The following is a 21308-nucleotide window of genomic DNA, read 5'->3' on the forward strand; positions in this document are numbered from 1 at the left end:
CGCAACAGCAAACTTTGTCCGCGGACATGATTATTATCAACGATGGCAGCGAGTTTCCCGCGGTCACATATTATTGGATTTTTGATGGCGCACTACCTAAAAACGTACCTATAGAGCATGCAACTTAGAGCTGAGAATTTATTTCAGCAAGAGAGATCCGGTTGTGCTTTATGACTTGCCGTGCTACGATGGCAGCTATATCATGCAACTGGTCGCAACAGCGTCGAATGCATCAATAAATATAATTCCCCAAATTATGGATAAAAAATTACGTTTTTTTGCTAGCTCATCAGCAGTTTATGGACTCATTGTAGTTTCTCGATTCCAACCTGGACATACTTGTGAGCATCCTTGAGGAAAGAAGAAAGCTAAGGTCGTTTTACAATCATTCGACAATGGGGTACTGCTGAAAATGAAACGTTTAAGTTCTTCGCCCGCAAAGACATCTGCCAGTATGAGAACATGATAGACAGGAACAGGTTTTCTGAAACTCACTTGCCATGTATTGACGCCTTCTATTCGTATCTCTCCCTCGAAAACATTTCTGCCGACGAATACGTACGCGGTAACAATATCTGATCAGCGTTTAGGTCTGTAAATCTCGCTGACCATCACGACTTGTATTTATGCACCGACGTTCTGCTTATCGTTCTGGAGAGTTTCGTGATACTGTAATACGGGTGTACATGCCTTATCCTGCGCAGCACTTCTCATCACTGCGAATGTCCTAGAATTAACTGCTGTCAAAACCCACGTCGAGTTGGAACTTCTCACTGACGTTGACCAGTAATTGTTTGTTAAACATGGAAGCAGTGGCAGGATTTCAATGGTTAGCCACCGCCACACTCCAGCAACCCAAGAAGGATCTGCCATCCCAGAATGTGGACGAAGAAGACTCCCCATTGGAGGCTCTTCCGAAGGAACTACCTAAACGTGGACAATATTCAGGTGATCGTGGCTTCAAACGTAAGACGGCTTATGTTAGGTGGTTTTACCAATTCACGTCCACTCCCAAATCGTCTCTGTACAGGAACTCGTGACATGATGGAAACTCTTGTGGGGCCCGTACACGATGGCAACAACTGCACGAGAAGTCATCAATAAGGACACATACATTTGTCAGTTGTATATCTCCAGCCACATCAGAGAAGCGAAGATGATTTCTGATGGAATCAACACACGAAGAGTGATAATCAAATCAATGGCGCGATACAGCATGTCGCTGAAAATACAACCAGGATCGTTACCTCAATGATTACTATCTCGTCTACAAAACCGAAATTAAACGTGTTATTTCCTACGGCAATCCCTCGCGGAACAATCCCTCACACTCGAGAATGCACTTGCATCGTTGCCTGTGTATTTCAGCTAATATAGGATCGACACCGTTTGGACTCCTTGAAGTGAATATCAGTCCAGTGTTCTCTCCGGACTGTAGCGGAACTTCTAGCTTTTAGAGCTGAACTTGCAGATTTTTAGAACTACCCACAGGCACTTACGACATTGACTCAATCAATGTTGAAATCCAAACAATGGTTTCTATGTTTACTTAAAATTATTCCAAAATCAGCATACATGAACACGAGTCCACAGTTGGCTCGGTTATCTGGAGTGGGTATCATGAAGACGTTTATCACAGACATTGTGGTTTTGCCTCGAGTGTCACCAAGCCTATTTTAGTCGAACTGGGTAATCGGATTGATACCAGCATCGACCAAAACGATTTTGTGGTTTTTTAGACCAAACTTCAAGACTGCAACATCCAACGTAGACATCAAACATGTTTCTTTGAAGCAGTGAGAAACCACCGCTAGAAACCTGGTAGAAGTCTCCAAGAACCAGGTTAGCGGAGACGTCAGCGTGTTATTTGCCCATATCCGACACTAAACGATTATAATGCGGCAACGAACCAATACGTTAATTCGAATGCACCTCACCAATACGCGTAGTAACTTCATGAGGATCTACAACAATTGATCAATATACTTTAGATGTTATGAACTGATATAATTTGAATAGACTAGTAGCTCAAGTCGGTAATTGATTAGTAATGCTTATTCGTGTTGCATCTGGACTAGGTCAGATTGTACCGCTATTATACTACACAATCACATTATTAATAAAAGAGCTTGATACACCATCATCGTTTGGTCTTTATGTTACTCTTATTACAACCACTGCAACCATTATAGGTACACCAGTAGGATGGGTTGTCAAGGTTTTATCGATAGCAAACGGTGAATCCAGCGCTGCAAGCGGCTCTGGTAAAATATTTATTTTACAACTGTATCAGCGATAAGGCATTTATTCAGAAATTTCAGCAGCCGCATTATTTGGCAACAGCACAATTGCTGAGCTGGGCTCGATTTCCATCAAAGATAAAACAGTTACCACGCCGAGTTCAAAACCTCGCTGGCGAAAATTGAAAACTTCCGACGACTCTCTGCTAAAACCCTTGAAGACGGAACCAAAAGACGGATGTGATGTACAAGCAGTAAAATATATCCGATGGTTGGAAACTGTCGCTTCTAGAATGAGTGACAGTCGGGTTTCTCTCGCTCGAGGCTCACTACCATAGACCTGCACGCATTCCCTCGCACGACACTCGCGAGTGAGAAAAGGCTAAAGTCATGCGGTATAGGGGGCATTGGATCGGATCGGTAAACTCAACATCAAACGCCCAATAACATACTACTTAATTTTTGCTATCATTTTACTTGCAATGTTACTACGCAAATTGTCTCAGGTTCTTTAGAAAATGTGTGAGAATCACTCCACCCAACTCCATCATCTAAATTCTTTATTCACAGAGCTGAAGCATTATACCAGAAACGTCATAATGTTAGTTCTCACCCATGTGACAGGGAAATCGGGCTGTTTTGCTAACCTTACTTTTCTTATCTCCGTCTGATCATCTCAGACCAGTCTTCTCAGTCAAGGTGTCTACGTGCTCAGAACTACTTTTGAGAAAAAGAAACCCATGTTGTCTTCTGCAGTGCCTGACGTAGTTCTAAAATCAAGCAACAACAACAACAAATATATAAAAAACATAGTAACTTAAGGTTAATCCATCTTTGAGAGCACACCATACAAAACATTTCGAGAGAGACGAAGACGCACATTCATACGATGTCGACCTTTTTGGTATTATGTTTGTTCGTTCCAAACAGCATGGCTAATTTTATTCTATATGCAGGCCTAGCTCAGTACATTTTCATGTCAGCGTCATTAAATGTAGCCCAAGCTACCTAACTGGTTTTAAATACTTCATGTGAAATAAATTAGATACTGTTAGCTACATTTAATGACGCTGACCTGAAAATTGACTGTGCTACAGATAGTATAAAGTTCTCAATGCTGTGTGAAATGCACTACGACAGAAAACGCTGAACCACGAACATATACTATAGACCTATACACTTCATAGCCTCCCAGCTCTCTTAACAACTACAGAAAACTTAGTAACAGCCAGAAATGTGTTATGTCAAACATGCTTTATTCTAATTTTGTTAAGCATCTACATTGTGCCCATCTGAATAAAAAATATACTTACAATATTTCATGAAAAAATAATGCACTTACCAGCCAGGAGGAATCATTTATCCGTCAACACATTAATCCATAAGCAAATTTCACTGTAGCACTTGCCGTATTTCCAAGACAGAAAAATAAGTTTTCAAAGAATCCATAAACTTGAAAGTTTAGCAAATGGTTATTCGCTATGGTCAGTAATTGGAGGATCTTTTAAACACGCGGGTAATTTTACAGTCAATATTAAGGACAACACAAGTATGTCACAAACAGTTTCACCTCCTCCAAAGAAACGGAGAGTTATACAGTATAGTGATACAGAGCTCTAATTACCCATGAATAATCTAAAGAAAGATGTTACTCTTCGTTACAACTGAGCTGAGTAGCCAGTATCGTTTTATTATTTACAATATAACTTTTCAAAATTGGAACTGATGAAAATGAAAGAGTTTCTTATAATAAATATTAATTATTTATTGTCAGTTTCATATAACATCCATATATTAAATGTGATAATACCTCATTACTATGCGATGTTTTAGGTTGTTATTTTTCTTTGCTCACGCGCATAAACTGTGTACTTCGGATGCAACGGTCACACCATCCACACCCCTCATTAACATAAATGTATTAATGAGCCACACGTAAACATTGAGCGTTACCTATATTATACAAGTGAAGAGTTCTTTTCACTTTAAAGGAAAATATTGGGTAAGAAAAATAATCTACGTTGGGGTTTGGACCGAGAGAAGGAAATCCCAGTCGCGGGGTTACATTATAATAATATAACCCCTTGACTGGGATTTTCTTGTTTCGGTCCAAACCCCAACATAGATTCTATATATCAGTGTCGTGATATTTTATAGCGCGTGAGTCGCCATAATTTGACACTTTGTATTCCTTGTGGAATTTCACTGTGTGTCAAGCAAAGAAATGTAGAATCCATTGTTGTGGTCTAATCGGCCAATTCTCCGCGATATTGTTTCGCCGACCAACGACTCAAGACAGCGTTACAGTAGCACTACTATTTCAAGACGAATTAGTTGTGAGGAGTGTACGGGTGAAATATTCTCAGAAACAAGCAATGTTCCTCAGCTTTGTAAGTAAAAACAAAAGTGAGACCGAAGTACATAAAAATGCAAGTACGTGCAAGCCTAGTATGTATATATTAGCTGTGTGTGTCAGAAATCATTTACGGCAAAACACATATTTAAAACGTTTGCTATTCTATTTCAGTTTGCCCAGTTTATGTCAGATGTGGGCGGAGCGATTGGACTCTGGATTGGGCTTTCTGTACTCGCCGTCTGTGAAATATTTCAGCTCATTATCGAACTCTGTGCTTTAGGCATCCATAAGTGTAGATCAAAAGGTCACACTGCACATATTTCAGAAGGTAATATTGAACAAAGCATAAATAAAGACAGCAGACACCGTGAATGGATGACTAATACCAAAGACAATTTTCAGATTGTTCCCATCAATAGTTCCAATCAACATTAACATTTACAGCGCCTTTAATACTCGTCATCGTCTCAGAAAGATTAACATTTCAGATGTCGGTTATATATCTTACACCAGAAGAGAAAGACTCCATTCTTCGTCTGACATTCCGGGAATATGAAAAGCATTATAAATGACAATTTTACCATTGTCTGGATTTTATTCTTTTAGAACGCTAAAGAAACGAGAGGAATATTTTTCTTATTCGAGTCAAAAGGAGGGGGGTTGATTTGAAAATAGGAGACTTTATTTACAAAACTGAACGACATAACTGTCGATGAAGATTTTAAACAAAAAACATTGTGTTCACTTCAGTCACCGATATTGTAGCAGGTACCTTTAACTATTCATAGGCAATAACTGAAAGATGAAGTTTTGCGTTTATACAATTTCATTTTTGTGTCAAAAGACAATCAAATGTTAATCCCTTTAATGAAACAAGAGATTTTGGCGGGCCGTTGTGTGATATTTTAAATGTTGTAGTCTACTATCCCATACGTGTGTAAAACTGTAGATGAATGTATGTTTTATTGTGAAAAGAGATTCGCATTTAGAAAAATATACATAGTTTAGTAACAACATTCTGTGTCGTTTTCCCAATGGGAAAAAAATTTGGTTACACAGGATATATATTGTTTATTTTTATTGACTGATTCATTCATTCATTCATTCATTCATTCATTCATTCATTCATTCATTCAGTCAGTCAGTCAGTCAGTCATTCAGTCATTCATTCATTCAGAAAACTCGTTTGACTACAAAAGAAACAATAGACAATAGTTATTTGGATTTTGAGACTTTATCAATTCAAGCTTACATTGAAATGAAAATATAATTTCTTTGACCAACGTTTTGCAGGATGCCTGCAGTTTTTATATACAAAACAATTGCTTTTACCCTATCATTTTAGCTATCAGATTCGAAAATTGCATGTTAAGCAAAATGGCTTTATTTCTTAAATGTATAAACTACTAGGTACATTGAACCTAAAAGGAGTCACATATACGTATCTTCGACAAGGTCAATCCCCAGATAATAATTATGAATGGAAAAATACTGTTAAATTCCAAGTCCATTTGTTATATGACAATGCTTTGAAAGTTAGACTTTATGAAGATATTCTCTTAGTCGATTTCAGAAGTTATTGTTTAATGGCAGTTTGATTCCCTGTGAAATATGGAAAGTAAGAGAAACAATTCCAGGATCTCTTGAGTGAGGTCGGCTCGTTGTCAATATTAAGACAAACATTTTATCGTCTCTAGACGAATCTACACGTGCTCTTTGTCAAGCAATCTGTACTTCAATGATCGTTCATTTTATGCATGTATGTAGTTTTTTTTTTTTTACAAATTATCATGGTACGTTTTGGTAAGATATTATTGGTGAATTTGTGGTACATGTGTACATGCACTTAGATTCAATGTCCAAGACTGGTTTTGTGAATACTCTCTTATCAATGATGACCGGTGATTTAATTCTTTTAGGCAAATAAACAACTGACGCATTTCCGTCTCATGTATTTTAACTGTCGATTCCATGAGATCTTGATAATGAACGTTTTCCTAGTTAAAATTTTGTTTGTAACTATATAATTTAGTTTATTAACGACTTATATTCTGTGTGGTGTATCATTGGTAATATTTACATCATCGCAGTGGAAGAAAACATGTTGAAAACAAACTATGACCTGAATATATACACAGTTTATTTTTCTTAGTTCTCATTGTGACCATATATGCATTTATTCGCGTATGATGATTTGTAAATGTGTTCTTTCTCGTCTTGAATAACTCTGGTTTTTTTTGTGCTATATTCCTTGTACTTCTGATTGTATATGGAAGAATAGAAATATCAATCAATCAATCAATCTCGTGGACCTGGAGTCCCCACCTTCGACTTTTGCTTTCGATGATACAGAATCATGTTATATGCTTCATACAAAAGGAAATGTAAATTAAAACAGCAAAACTAACTTCTGCAACAAATACAGTCTCTAGATAATGGTTCCACGGAACCATATGATCTAGAAATATAGGAGTAAAAAAGGAGCTTGGAAGCATGAGAAAAGAAAGACTTCGGGGAAGTATTATTATATCCAGAGTACATAGATAGAAAAGAGCAAGACACCAACCATATAGAAAGCAGAAACTATGTGAATAAAATAATTATACAATTAATTAAAGATGAAAATGAAATTATTACTGGTCGATTTGATATTCTAGGGTAAGTAGAATATTATTATAATAATCTGCATAATGAAGTCAATGTAGTAGAAGACATAGAGGTTGTTCTGAAAAACTATCAGATTCCTTGGCTTAACCAGGAGCAATCTTGAAGATTAGAGGGCAGATTACTAAACTAGAAGTGTTCGATTGATTGACAAATATAAAAAATAGCAAAGCCCAAGATAGGATGGTTCACAGCTGAATTTTTAAAAGTCATTTAGATTGACGCTGGGGAATTTGTAGTTATAACAATTATGAATCATATGAAATTTGATCATTCTCAACTGTCGTAAGGGACAAGGCATTAGATCAAACATACTCGAGGAGGATAAACCTAACCTGTACCTGAGGAACTGACGACCAACTTCTATACTTTATGTTGTATGCAAATTAGCATCAGGGTGTATTGCCAAAATAATTATGTCAGTGCTGAATGAAGAAATATCTGAGGATCAAATTGGTTTTGTAAAAGGAAGATAATTAATGAAAGTACAAGGATGGTATTTGATATTATGCACATTACGGAAAAGTCACAAGTTCAGGAAGGAGCCATTATTAATCGCTTTTAAAAAGGCATGTGTTTCTATTTCGTGGAAATCAATTCATAATATTCTAACTTTTTAAAATTTTGGACCAAGTATATTGCACTGAGCTAAACCCGTTTATTGAAATATTTTATCGGCAATTTTTAAAGCATTACTTTCTTTCAGAGTTTTGAAAATTCTCCAGAGGTTGTTGACAGGGTGATCTAATATCCCCTCTATACTATTATTATGTGCAGAAATATTATATATACTATTAAAGAATAACAAAAATATAAAAATTATAAATCTAAAGGGAAAAGAATATTTACTATCACAGTTTGCAGGTGATACTGGTTTAATTCTTTTTGACTCTTTTGAATAATAGGAATTCTCCATGGAATAATAAGCCTCTTTACAAGAATTTCTGAACTAAGACTTAACACTGGAAAACAAGAACGGTTTGGATAAGTAAAGAAATGCAGTGCTGAGACATTTAATAACCGCTTAAACTTACAGTGGGTGACTGAATTTAAATCAATGGGCATAAAGCTTTGGTTGATTTTGAAAATAAAATATAAATGGTTAAAAACTGTTTCAAACATTGGGAATGGTGACTTTTAGCACCAATTAAAAAATAACAGTTTTGAAAACCTTGAATTATGAATTATTCCAAAGCTTAGTCATTTGTTTACCTCTTTACCAACTCCTTCGCCAAATTTTATCAGGGAATTAACTGAATTATTTTAAACCTCTATAAAGAAGTGACAAAGATACAAAGTTGAAAGAAAGGTTATGATTCAAATCTTTTCTGAAGGTAGCTTATTATTATTATTGATAAATTTATGTTACCTTTGAAAATAACATGGATTCGTGGAGTTGTTTTACCTAACAGAAAATAGGTCAATTTGTTTGAATATGAAATATGCGACATTAAGTTCCTGTTCTTATTAAGAGATGAAAAATGAGATGATCCAGAAAGAAAATATGCTTTGAGCGTGATGCTTTCTTGTTTCTTGGCTTTGAAACTGTCAATAGACAAAAATATACTACAGGAGATCTTATGAAACTAATGTATGGATAAACTCCTCTCTTAGATGACAAGGTACAGTTTTCTTTAGGAAATTATCTAAATATAATGTAATCTTATTATGCTATGTATATTTGATTTAATTTATATATAATTTAATTGTTTGTAAGTTTTAAAATCTTTCTATTTTTTCTCTTCATTATATGTCAAAATAATGTAGTTCTGTTTACTACGAACTCATACTTTTTCCAGAAAATAGCTTGACCTTGACTGTTCATTTCTGTAAAAATATAAGGCTTATCTGGTTCCCGACCTTTATTCAAATTTAGCAACAGTCACATCAACAAGTTCTTTTTTATATTTATTTTTTATTGTGGGAGTAATAAGAGTGAGATCGATGCTGTATTGAATATGTGACCCTAGGCTTCTAAATAGTTTTAGTGAAGTAAACAACTTTATTTAATTTTATTCTTTGAGTAAAATGATTGTTTTTTATCAGGGCCATGCTGAGAGTAAGTGATGTGAACATCATCACGTGACCCTCAAACGGGTTCGCATTCTGCGTCTCAAAATTACTGTATAACCATTTTTTTTATAGAGAAATAATCCCAGTCTTGGCTTAAAATCGCTTGATGTCAAGTCGTTTCCTTAGGTTGAAGCAAGTTTTTCGAGTTATATATTTATATTTCTTCAGATTATTTGGATTCTAAAAGATTAATTCGTTTCTCTGGAAATACTTTTTGTGCTCATACAGAATTCTTGAACAAAGACATTTCTTAGATATTTATTTGGATTTCCTAAACCGGATGATTATTTATTGTGTTCTTCAATGAATTGTATACAACAACATTGAACAGGATACAGCATAAGTCATCGCCTTCCATCTACGATTCATCGTCGGGACTCGAACTTAAATTCATTAGAACATTTCAATATTAGGACTTCTAACAATTTTATTCGTGGATTATTCTTGAATTATTTTTGGATTTGATTCTTAAAACCGCAAGTTCTTAATTTTTCCTTTTTACAGTATTTTTCCAGGGAAATAAATTATTTTTTGTTATATTTTTCAAAGCTTGTTTTTTCACTCTTTCTTTTGCTGTTGTTTATTCAAGCCTAACCACGTAACATAAGATTGACAATATGCTTATAGGTCTTAAAACTATGATTAGTTACGATATCTCTAAAGGTAAAATATGGTCTCAACACAAATTTCCTTGCCTTTCAAGGTCTAATTAAAGGTGTAAAGTTCTTATGTAAAAGGTTACTGTTAGGTATAAAAACACCGTTCAGTCCATTTATTCCATTACATTTAGAAATTGTATTTTATAATAAAGAAGGAGGTAAAGACAATTACAAACCATTTTTGAAAAAGTATGTTAAACCAACTAGTGTAAGTAAATGGAATGAAATTTTTAAATTGAAGATGGATATCTGATCTTAATAAAAATTTTACAATAAAAAGAAATTCAAATTTATAATGGTTTGAATTTTGTGTTACTCAGAATTTTACCAATGAATTCATTTCTGTATAAAATAACATTGTCTGATACTGATAAGTGTTAGATTTGTAAAACGTCTCGGAAACAATTTTACATCTGGTTTGGGATAGTAGTATGATAATCAGGCTGTTGAATGTGCCCTTCTGGATTTCTGAACAAAGTGAACACAGTTTGTGTGATAAGTGCAATAACTGTTATATTAGGAAATACAAGAAGAGGTAGAGACGGAAGATATGAAGAAACTTTAATTTTTGTTTTCTTCTAGCCAGATATTACATCAATATATGCAATAAAAAAGGAGATACACCAAGATCAGATGTGTATATCTTGCAAGCATATTTGACAACATGCTTGGGAAAATCGAAGTAATTAAAATTTGACATTGCATATGCCAATTCACTGTTTTATGGTACTTCTTGACACTCCAAAGGAAATTATGCAGTATATTCAAACAGTATTTTTAATATTTCCTTTTGAGTGCGAAAGGTGACAAAATTAAAAGGAATATTCCAGTCAATGACTATCAAGACGGTAGGCTAAAGATGCCACGCATTCAACCTTTTTCTCTTTTACTTAAGATCATATGGATTAAAATAAATTGGTTGAACCACTTAACCATTCATCATGGAAACTTCTTATGGACGCCCTTGAAAGGCTTGGAGAGAAACAATTTCTTTCTAAATAAAGAACTCCACATAGTTTAACAGAAGTTTAACAGTGTTTGGAAAGATGTGGGAATTTTTAAATTGTCAAAATTGAATGACTATGTCACTACAACTCCTGAACAAATTTTATCCATGCCACTCTGGTATAAAGATATATCAAGATAAATGTTAATGCATTCTTTCTGAAGAAATGGTGTGAATAATCTGTATTCTTTATTAATGACATAATTAAGGTACATGTCATTTTCGTTGCATAAAATGAGTTCAAACAAAAATTTAATATCAGTTTTCCTTTTGTAAACGTCTAAGGAGTTCTTGACGCAATACCAGTAACTTGGAAAAATACTATAATTAAATACTATGAAAATGGAATCACCACTATACGAAATTATAAATCGACTCAGAAAGCAAATTGTAGAGTCACTGTATACATTTTATATGAGGAAAAACAAATGATTTACAGACGTCTCTGTACTAATAGCAGATTGTGTAGAATGGAAGTCGGAGGGACAGTCTTGATGGTGGCACTGTGGACATCGCGATGGTCAGTGGAGGCCTCGCTCGTGAAGACAAATCTGCCGCTTTATTGAGAAGCTTTATGGTGTTAGTTAAGGACACACATTACTAATGGTAAGGAAAAATTGGAACCAGCCTTAAAATGGGTGGACATAAAATAGAGTATTGGTTAATAATGTAAGTTATGTTGTAAGAAAAAGAATCTTTTGAGAGCTTATCATAGTTGTAAGTAAAAAAAAATAGACTCATTGTTTTATTGATGGAATTTTATTTATTTAACATTCTTGAGTTTTGAACACTCATTACTAAAATTAGTACCTGACTCTTTGGTGTGGAATTGAAAGCACATGTTTCAAACACATGCAGGTCCAGAAAATGCCGCTGCTCATATCCTTTCCTCTACACAGAAGCTGACATCCAGGTTTCATCTATACTGATAAATATAGGTTTGATTATGAGCACTTAAACATTTTGAGTTATTGACTTTTTAATATCATGGTGTTCGCATAGGTTTAATATGGAAACTGAATTAGTACCGTGAGTCCTTAACTCTTGTTCTCCTACGTCTTGCGCCATTTTGAAATATTTTGCGCTCTTGGCTGTAATCTCCCTTTATAATGCAGAGGTGCCCTCTGTTCTTTCGACAAAGTTGAGCATTTGACTATCGTGTTTCGTTTACTTCTCAGTAGTGTTTCGCATGAGTGTTGTTTATGTATGGGAATTTTTAACGACATTTTTGTTGTTACTTTTGTATCATTTTACGCTATTTGATTCAGCTTCTGTTTGTTTCGTGTAAATAATTTTTACTTCGTTTGACGTTTGCTTGTTTCATTGGTATATTGTTTGCATCTGTAGATATTTCTCTGTTTTGTTTTGTGCCTTTGTTTTATTTCAGTATTGTTCTTATTCTTTAAATACTCTCTCTCTCTCTCTCTCTCTCTCTCGGTAGTAATGTTATTTAAAGGAGAATAATGTCTTAGATCAAGTTAAATACATTAAAATATTTGTCAAGTATCTCTTCTTTGTTCGTCATTCACTTAATTTCTTTTCCACACTAATTTCCATGCGTCTGTACGTGAATGGCTAAGCGTTCAGTGTTCAAGGGCTAACCATGTCTTTGTAGTGCTCTAATTTATTTTATTAAAGCGATCTTTCATTATTTAAATCGTAAGCTTGTCTTATATTGATTTAATCGATGTGAATAAAAGTAGCAACTCAGGAAAGAAACCAATCAACGTATCAGTTTGCAAAGGTGATTGTCAATGAGCACAGAACTAAATTTTGTAGCTGACACACTCGTGAGGGATGTGAGGAGTTAAAAAATTCGGCAGTCAATCTTAATTCCGTTCAAATATGTGTATTTGTATCAATGATATACCGCTCGATGTATAAATTTTTCATAAAAAGGAAAATGTAAAATGTATACATATAATGGTATATCACTGATTTTATATATATATATATATATATATATATATATATATATATATATATATATATATATATATATATATATATATACACACACACACACACATATATATATATATATATATATATATATATATATATATATATATATATATATATATATATATATATATATATATATATATATATATATATATATATATATATATCTGCGTGTGTGTTAACCGTGGTAAAGTTGGCAAGGGGTTTGTGGTTCTAACAAGGTCTTACATCCAACGTCGACCAGTATAACTGGTGCAGAAAGAACCCGGGGTAAATACCCTCGTAAGAACCACCGACTCACGGGAAGCTACTGACATACCCACTTTGGTCGAGCCTACGACTCTGAACCAGGCTGATGAAATGACTAGAAACGAAAATCATTAATTGTGACGTTTGTATACCTAAGTTGACATCAAACATAGTAGAATTCATTTACATGAATTTAAATGAAATATTAAAAGAGTGAAGCAATAGATTATAATAGGTTTTGTATTCAATATTTTCCTATAGGTAGAATCTGTGAGCATTCTTTATTGTTAGAAGTATAGAAGTATGATCGGGTTTGCTTACGCAGAACAACAGGAAAATTACACTGGTCTACAATTTTTCGAAGTCGTCTGCTTCAGAGACAAAATTTGCTATCTATTATGGATTTTGAAGTGCTGAATTCAAATATGACAATTAAAACATCTGATTGGCTACTGTTTTCAAGACATTTAAGTATTCAGATTTTACGTTTGTGTATATTTTGCAGATATTAGAGTTTTAATCATAAATGTAAACCTAGGTCTTTTCATGAGTTTGTGGTTGCTTTAAATGATAATATTTCACCTGTCTTGTTTATGTAACACTTTAGAAAGCAGCGAAACGGTTATATAAAAATACAATTTGTTATGAAACAAAAGGCAAAAGCTCTTATGTATATATAAGTACATAGTTTAATTCTTATTCAGTGCTACTCGGCGCTTCTTGGCTTGTCTCTTGTATTCCTTAAATGGAGGATCTCTTGTCATTTTCCAACAATAGTCTTCAAGCATTGATTGGTTCCATTCGCCCTAACAGCGTTTCGCCATTGTTGTAATGTCTATGGCCGACGGAGGGAGGCCGTGGATATATCCCAGGAGCACGGATCCGTAAAGGGGCCAGGGCCGAACAAAACATTTTAATATAGAGAGGCCCGAGTGTTTCTTACACAATTACGAAGCATTTTTGCTAACATTGACTAAACAGAAATGTGTCCCTTTTCAAAATCAAACAGTGACAAATAAGAGAGCACGACGCTGTGTGATTTCTGGAGCTGATATATGACAATTTGTTCAGCTGAGTGGTTGAAGCTTAGTTATCATTGCATCATCCATACCTTCTAGGAATAACATGATGCAATTCGTATCATGCATGACGCACTACAAGCTATAGATTGTATCATTCATTGTTTTACCTAAAAGGCCAGTACTGTTCAAACCAATCATATATTTATTCATAGAACCAGCCAAAGATGTATAATAGTCATTTCTGGTTAAAACTGAGATCCCTTCCGTTGATAACTCATCATCTGTCATTCCCAAGTCAAGGGTTGTATATAATAATCCAGTATCATATCTGTAAAACTTGAGCCAATCAACAATTTCAAGCATCATTTTCGTTCTAAATTACCCATAATTCGTAAAGTTTGACTACATTTATTTCTTAAGCATTTTGGCTGTAGACCAGTGTTATCATTGCAACAGTGACCCTTTTACAATATCAATGTTATTAGATACACATCATTTAGTTTCACACATATCAAGTCACAAGTTTCTGAAAGAATTAAATATAAAGACACGTCCGTTTTAGAGTGACGTCACCGTCATTGGAGGCATGATGAATTGTTTCACAATGATATATGCATTTATATTGTAAATAGTTCCTAAAGCTAGCAGGAAATATCATATGATTATTTATTCATCCTTGATTTTTTCGTGATGGACATTGTTTATGTAAGTACTTCAATGTTTTTCGTGTAAACTCACTGTCACTGTTGCTGTAAAAAGTCTGTTAGTTTTGAAATGTGTACCAGAGTTCTTCAAACAAAGAAAATGACCGAAAATCTAACAACGTCAATATTCCAGAAATTTCACAATGGATCGAATATATTTGAGTTATCTGGATTCACACAAGAGTATATTCAACATGTGGAAGTAACTTCATGTTGAAAGTTAATGCCCAATTGTATGCACATCCAAAACAAATTAGGAGGGAATCGATATCCATGTAATCAACAAATCATAACTGAAACAGCTGAATGAGCCTATCATGATGAAATTCCAACTCTACAATTGCTTATTACAACATGCGCATTTGTACGATAACACTACCGGTACTTTACATGTAAATAAAGTTACATGACCTGAATCCACCCTCCCCCCCCCATACCATTTTAATTCAGGGCAGTTGATCCTTGACCTGGAATTGTAATGGATTTATTGAACTGTGTGAAAACATCAACCAAAAGATCAAACAAAAGCACTGTGTCAAAAATGATATCCTCGACTGTACTCGTGACCTTCCTAGCAGTACCTACCAAACAAGGCCCTAATTTATCACAAAACTCCCTTGCCCATGTATATACAAACTATACAGAGCCTAAAAAGGCCCTAATTCATCACAAAACTCCCTTGCCCATGTATATACAAACTATACAGAGCCTAAAAGGGCCCTAATTCATCACAAAACTCCCTTGCCCATGTATATACAAACTATACAGAGCCTAAAAGGGCCCTAATTCATCACAAAACTCCCTTGCCCATGTATATACAAACTATACAGAGCCTAAAAATTTAACATCTCCCTCTTTTCTATCCCTGCTAAACCATGATACACTTCATCAAAGTGTGGATGACACTAATCGAGATAATGAAAATTCAAGTAATGCTAGCCAAAAAAACCCCAACAAAACCAGTTAGTGTGCACGGGTAAATAAGAGCTACATAATGCCTAAATATAGAACACCTCCGTCTTCCCAAGCCCGGGTAAACCCAGATACATTTCATGGAAGTGTAGAAGATGATAACACTAATCAAGATGAGATTTCTTTCAGACAAAATGCAAGTCACACAGCCAGTGGAATTAATGTTCTCAGTGACTTGATAGCTGTGACGAGAAATCGAAATAAATATGTGCATTTGTGTATGTGTATGCATGACCATCCATGAGTAGAGATAAAAAGATTTTGCGGCGGCCATATTGTATACAAGAGTAGGTCCATTCTCATTTACGACCAACTGAATATTAGAATTAGCCTTTCGGTGAAAATCCCAAGTCAAAATGACTTTTGATTCAGGAGGAGTGCGATAACAAGATTTTTCAAGATGTCTGCCATGGCAGCCATATTGGAAATCAGATAAGCAGAATATTCGAGCGAATATTCAACAAAATTCAAATGGATGGAACAAATGAAGATGTGAGCATATATATAGAATCGAACAAAACGAGACCTTGCATGCAGAATATAACAATTTAAACAATTAGGTACATCGTAATTAAGTTCTACAGGACCAATTGAAATATGCACCTCCACTAGAAAAATAAATTAACTCAAATTTTTTAAATGCAGTTAACAGCTCCGTTTTATATCGATTCGGCTAACTTTAATTGTCAAACATATATTGCGTTACCTGATAGATGGTTGCTGTTAACTCTCCAAAATCAACATAGCGTGCTGGCTGGGGTTGACTTGTAAAGGAACAGTTTCGGGTTGCCTCTGGCCTATTTAAGCATCACGCTGCCTTTTGTGGACTCTCGGTTGTCCAGTCTCTTATACTGATAGTTCAATATCTTATTTTTATTGTCGTGAATGCTATTTTCCTTTTAGCTTTGAGGTTCGCTCTCCTTTCTCTTTAACAGAACCGTCTCCTTACATTCCGGTTACGTTTCTCTCATTGACACACAACTAATACGTGCCTTGGACAAAATTTACGAGGGTTTCAAAACCCACCCCCACCCCAGTCAAGACCTTGTAATCTCGCGAGAGAAAAAAATGGTCTGCCTGATTCTGCTGTGTAAGTTATTTTCGAAACTAAAGAGTTCACCCGGGAAATACACCCCAAAACTAATAACTACCCAGTCAGATCTCAAGTTTATATAACCACCATTACTACCACATGCCCCTTCGTAGTTTGGAAAATTCTACATTTCCCACTCCCCTCCCCACACAGTTCTTTTCAATGTTTCAGCTTACGTCAACTATTTCAACAAATACCAACGGTGGGTTTGTTATATTTAAAATCTCGGCTTTTCGATATAGAAAATCCAATCATCGACCCCTGTCCACAAACGCCTGACATAGCTAATAAACGAATCCTCAGTAAAGAGTTTTACCGTGTAACATTTATAATGCCAATGCGAATCACTTCAATATCTGCCAGATTTTTAATTTAAAAAAAACACAGATGAACTGTAATTTCGCTTCAGCCTATACCTAGGTGCGTGTCTCATTAATAATCAATCAAGACCCAAACGGATGTACTCAAGAACTAACACCTTTAAACATGCCGCGGATTTAATTCAGTGCAAAGTCAAAAAAAAATATATCAAAACGCTGAGAATTAAATGATATCAGCAAGATTCAATATGTTATAAGGACCAAAAAGACTTCATAAGAATTAGTTTAGTGCAAACCCCGTGTTCATATGACCATCCATTCAAGCGATAATAAGATTTTCATATAGGGCTAACTAGACCGGTATTTAGATTTCCATGACAATCCTCCAAATAGTTTAGGATGAACACTGATAACAAACGTGTGCTAACGAATGAACGGACGGACGACGGACAACAGACCATCCCAGAACCAATTCTAATATATGACTAGCAGAGCTAAAAATGGCGATATGACTTAGCACTCTACTGTCCTGACCTCGTGACCCAATATAAGTAGCACATCAATTTACTGCGCAAAAGTTATGCAAAACAGAATGTTGATCCCCTAATTTTGTACCAGTAAATACGACTGTGTGAAACTGTATTGATCAACTTCCTGCTTACAAATCTAATATAAGGAGTGGAGAAAACTTGGTCGGTCACGCGTCACAGTTAAGAAAATTCAGGTTTCGATTTCAGTCTTCCAGTTTTTACCTCTTATAACAATCAAACGATCAATCAATCGATCGAGCGAAATTGACCAAAGCAGTAACTGATATTCTTGGCTCCTATGAATTGAAATTATACATGTTTAACAAATATTATATAATTAAACGGTTGCTAAGTTTTCAAGATGTGCATAAGTAAACAAAACACTTTCTCGACAAAAGTAAAAGCTATGTCCACCAGACTACGAAAGGATCAGCCGACCATATCGTTGTGTATATCTACATTTTTTTGTAACTGTCGGTAATGGTTTTGTCTATAGTATGTGTAGTTTTTTGTTCATGACTGTTAATTTTAATGATCATCTATTTACAAGACATTAAGTAATTACATTTTGTACGCGGGTATAAAGTTGTATTTTAAAAATTAAGACTGTAGATTGCGTAGGATCTATAAATAGTTCTTGACGTAGGTCTTTAAACTTATAATAATAATATTAATAATTAAACTTGTTGACACCTTTGGGGGTAATTTCTCATTGGCTGCTGAGGACAAGTTAGTTATTAGAAGAATTACGTTATTTACCACTGGATGGGTAGGTCGCGTGGGTAAATATTATCAAATACTAGATTGAGTAGTAGTGTCTATCACGTGGTGTTGATTGTGAAATGTAGTCGCAACTGACACTTGGAGATGTATACAAGAAGAGAAATGAGCAATTAATTCATTTTTAATTTAGATGCATCCCTATTTCTTATTTCATTTGTTAAAATCAGTCTCCAGATGTTTTTAAAGTTGTGCTTACATAATTTGAGAGGAGAAATATGTTGGATTATTCGTTGGAAATACAAAGTGCTCAATGACTAAAATATTATTCCGGGACTATTGTGAGTTATTCAAAAGTGTTTTGTATTTTGCCAGCCACTTTTCTCTTTCTGACGTAAGATCGTCTTGGTTAATAAAGGAAATAAAAAATATTTTAAGTATTTGATGGAAACTAAATTTGTATGCAAATGGTTTGGGATTAATTAGTATGTCTCCATCTAACACTAAAATGAAATTAAATTTATTCAAATCTTCAAGAAAAGAATGACGGAAATCCCAAACAAAAAGAATAAAGCTTTAGAGAAATTCAAAATAAGAAGAAAGAAGGGGAAGAGCAGCAATTGTAGATGCCTATTACAAACGAAGAGATAGACAGAGAGAGAGAAAGAAACAGAGAGAAATGCAAAGGAAATTGCAAATACAAAAGAAAAAAGAGAGATGGACATGCAAGTAAAAGTTAAAGCTTTAGAACTGGCAAGCGGAAAGCACTCCACTCCATAAAAGGTATGAGAGACGTAGACCAATTGTGTTAGTCGAAGAGTTCAAGAACTGTGTTCATAGCGACGTCAAGACTTTCCTTGATGAACACCATGTAGAGGCCGCTCGTACATCTCTCTACTTTTCCTTGACTCGCCAAGTTTCATTTGTAGAAAAGGTTTCCTCTCAGCAGGTTCTTAGTTAGACTATGGCTCAGTCTCACGCGATTACTTACGAATCTAAATCTGGCACAACTTATAAGAACCAAACTTCTGATAAGACTGATCCGAAAAGAAATTTCGTCCTTTGCAACTCCTGAATTGCATTACCAATATAAAATAAAGCGATTTGGTACGAAAATTATCCATCAAGATTTCAGCGCTTAACGAACATGATATCATCTGTTAATGCTGACTGTGATGTGTACATTGATGACTTCATTAAATGCAGTGACCTGGAAACTATCCGGAAATTCTTGGTTCGACTGAGCGAAGTAGATTTGATAATTAAGTTGGGTAAAAGTGAGTTTTGTCTAGCCTGAGTTAAATTTTAGAACATATTGTGGGACATGGTCAAGTTAAACATGTAAAGATTATGTAAAAGATATCTCTGTATTTCTAGTGCCCATCAGTTAAAAGCAACTGATGAGATTTTTGGGAATGGCTGGATATCATCGGGAATCAAGTTTTTCCATAATTACTGAACCCCTGTTCATTTGTTGAATAAAACAAAACCAAGGTTTATTGGTCTCAAAAATGTCAGGAGAAGTTCGATAAATTAAAGACTATACTTGTAAGTACACCAGTTCTTTCATCTCCAGGCTTCTACCAATCAATAAAGATGTTTGTTGATGCAAGTGATGTAGCGTTGGTTGCGCACTAATTCAAGAAGACAAAAATGGTGTAGATCATCCTGTGTGCTATTTCTCTAAATGAAAAATAAAAAAAAAAATCCAGAGAATTTTTCCACTATCGAGAACGATTGACTGGCATTAATTTTGAATTTGCAACACTTTAAATTGTATATTAATTCAGCTACTTTTCAGATTGTTGTATTCGGTGAATTCAGCCTCCTTACTTTCATCAACAAAATGAAAAACAAACATCAGATATTATTGTGGTTTAGTTTGATGGTGCAAGAATAAAACAGCGTCATTAGGCGCATCAAGGGTAACCTGATCGCAGATACACTTTCATATCTATAGCAGTTTTGTGTTGCTTTATGTATTTTTTTCTGTTATTCATAAGACAGCTTCCCGTGTGATTTTAGTGTTATTTTCATATGTGTGTTTGACTGATACGGATAAAGAAAGCTTTTATTTGCATAAATCTTTCTTTTCTTTATAAGAGAAGGTGTTACCTGCATCTATATATTTTTGTAACTCTTGGTACATGGTTTTGTCTATGTCTAATATTTGTTTATTACTGTAAATTGCAATGACCGTTTATAGTCAAGATAATAGGTAGTTACATTTCGTACAAGGGTATACAGTTCTATTTTAAGATATGAAGAACGTAATATCTATAAATAGATGTTGACGTAGGTCTGTATAATCATTAATAATAATATTAATAATAAAACCTTTGACAACTTTGGGTTAATTTCTCATTGGCTGGTGGAATCAGGTGGGTTATTAGAGCCACTAAGCTATTTTCCACTGGATGGATAGGTTACACGAGTCGATATTGTGAAATATTAGATTCAGTAGCAAGTTCTGTCACGTGGCACATGCTGCGACATATAATCGTAACAGACAATTGGAGATGTTTGTTATGAGAGAACTGAGCAATTACTTTATTCCTATTTTGGATTCATTCCTATGTCGGATTCTCATTCCATTTGATAAAATCAGTTTGCAGATGTGTTTAATCTTATGCTTAAATAATTTCAAAGGAAACATTTGTTTTGATTATTCATTGGAAATTCAAAATGCTCATTGGACTAAACTATTTTATTCTGGGACTCTTGTGAATTATTGA

The 21308-nt window shown here is 34.7% G+C and overlaps 1 protein-coding gene across 1 annotated transcript in view; it reads left to right on the forward strand.

The window, feature by feature from the left end:
• LOC149807061 (epithelial sodium channel subunit alpha-like) overlaps nucleotides 1-6546 on the forward strand; it is an 89085-nt gene extending 82539 nt beyond the window's left edge. Inside the window, exon 13 of the mRNA XM_089961361.1 lies at nucleotides 4768-6546. Coding sequence (XP_089817487.1) covers nucleotides 4768-5031 — 264 coding nt within the window. The 3' untranslated portion in view covers nucleotides 5032-6546. The remainder of the gene's footprint in view (nucleotides 1-4767) is intronic.
• Nucleotides 6547-21308: the final 14762 nt, after the last annotated feature.

The sequence above is a fragment of the Sinohyriopsis cumingii genome, chromosome 1, assembly GCF_028554795.1.
Source record: "Sinohyriopsis cumingii isolate HCF-2022 chromosome 1, ASM2855479v2, whole genome shotgun sequence".
NCBI classification, from domain to species: Eukaryota; Metazoa; Mollusca; class Bivalvia; order Unionida; family Unionidae; genus Sinohyriopsis; species Sinohyriopsis cumingii.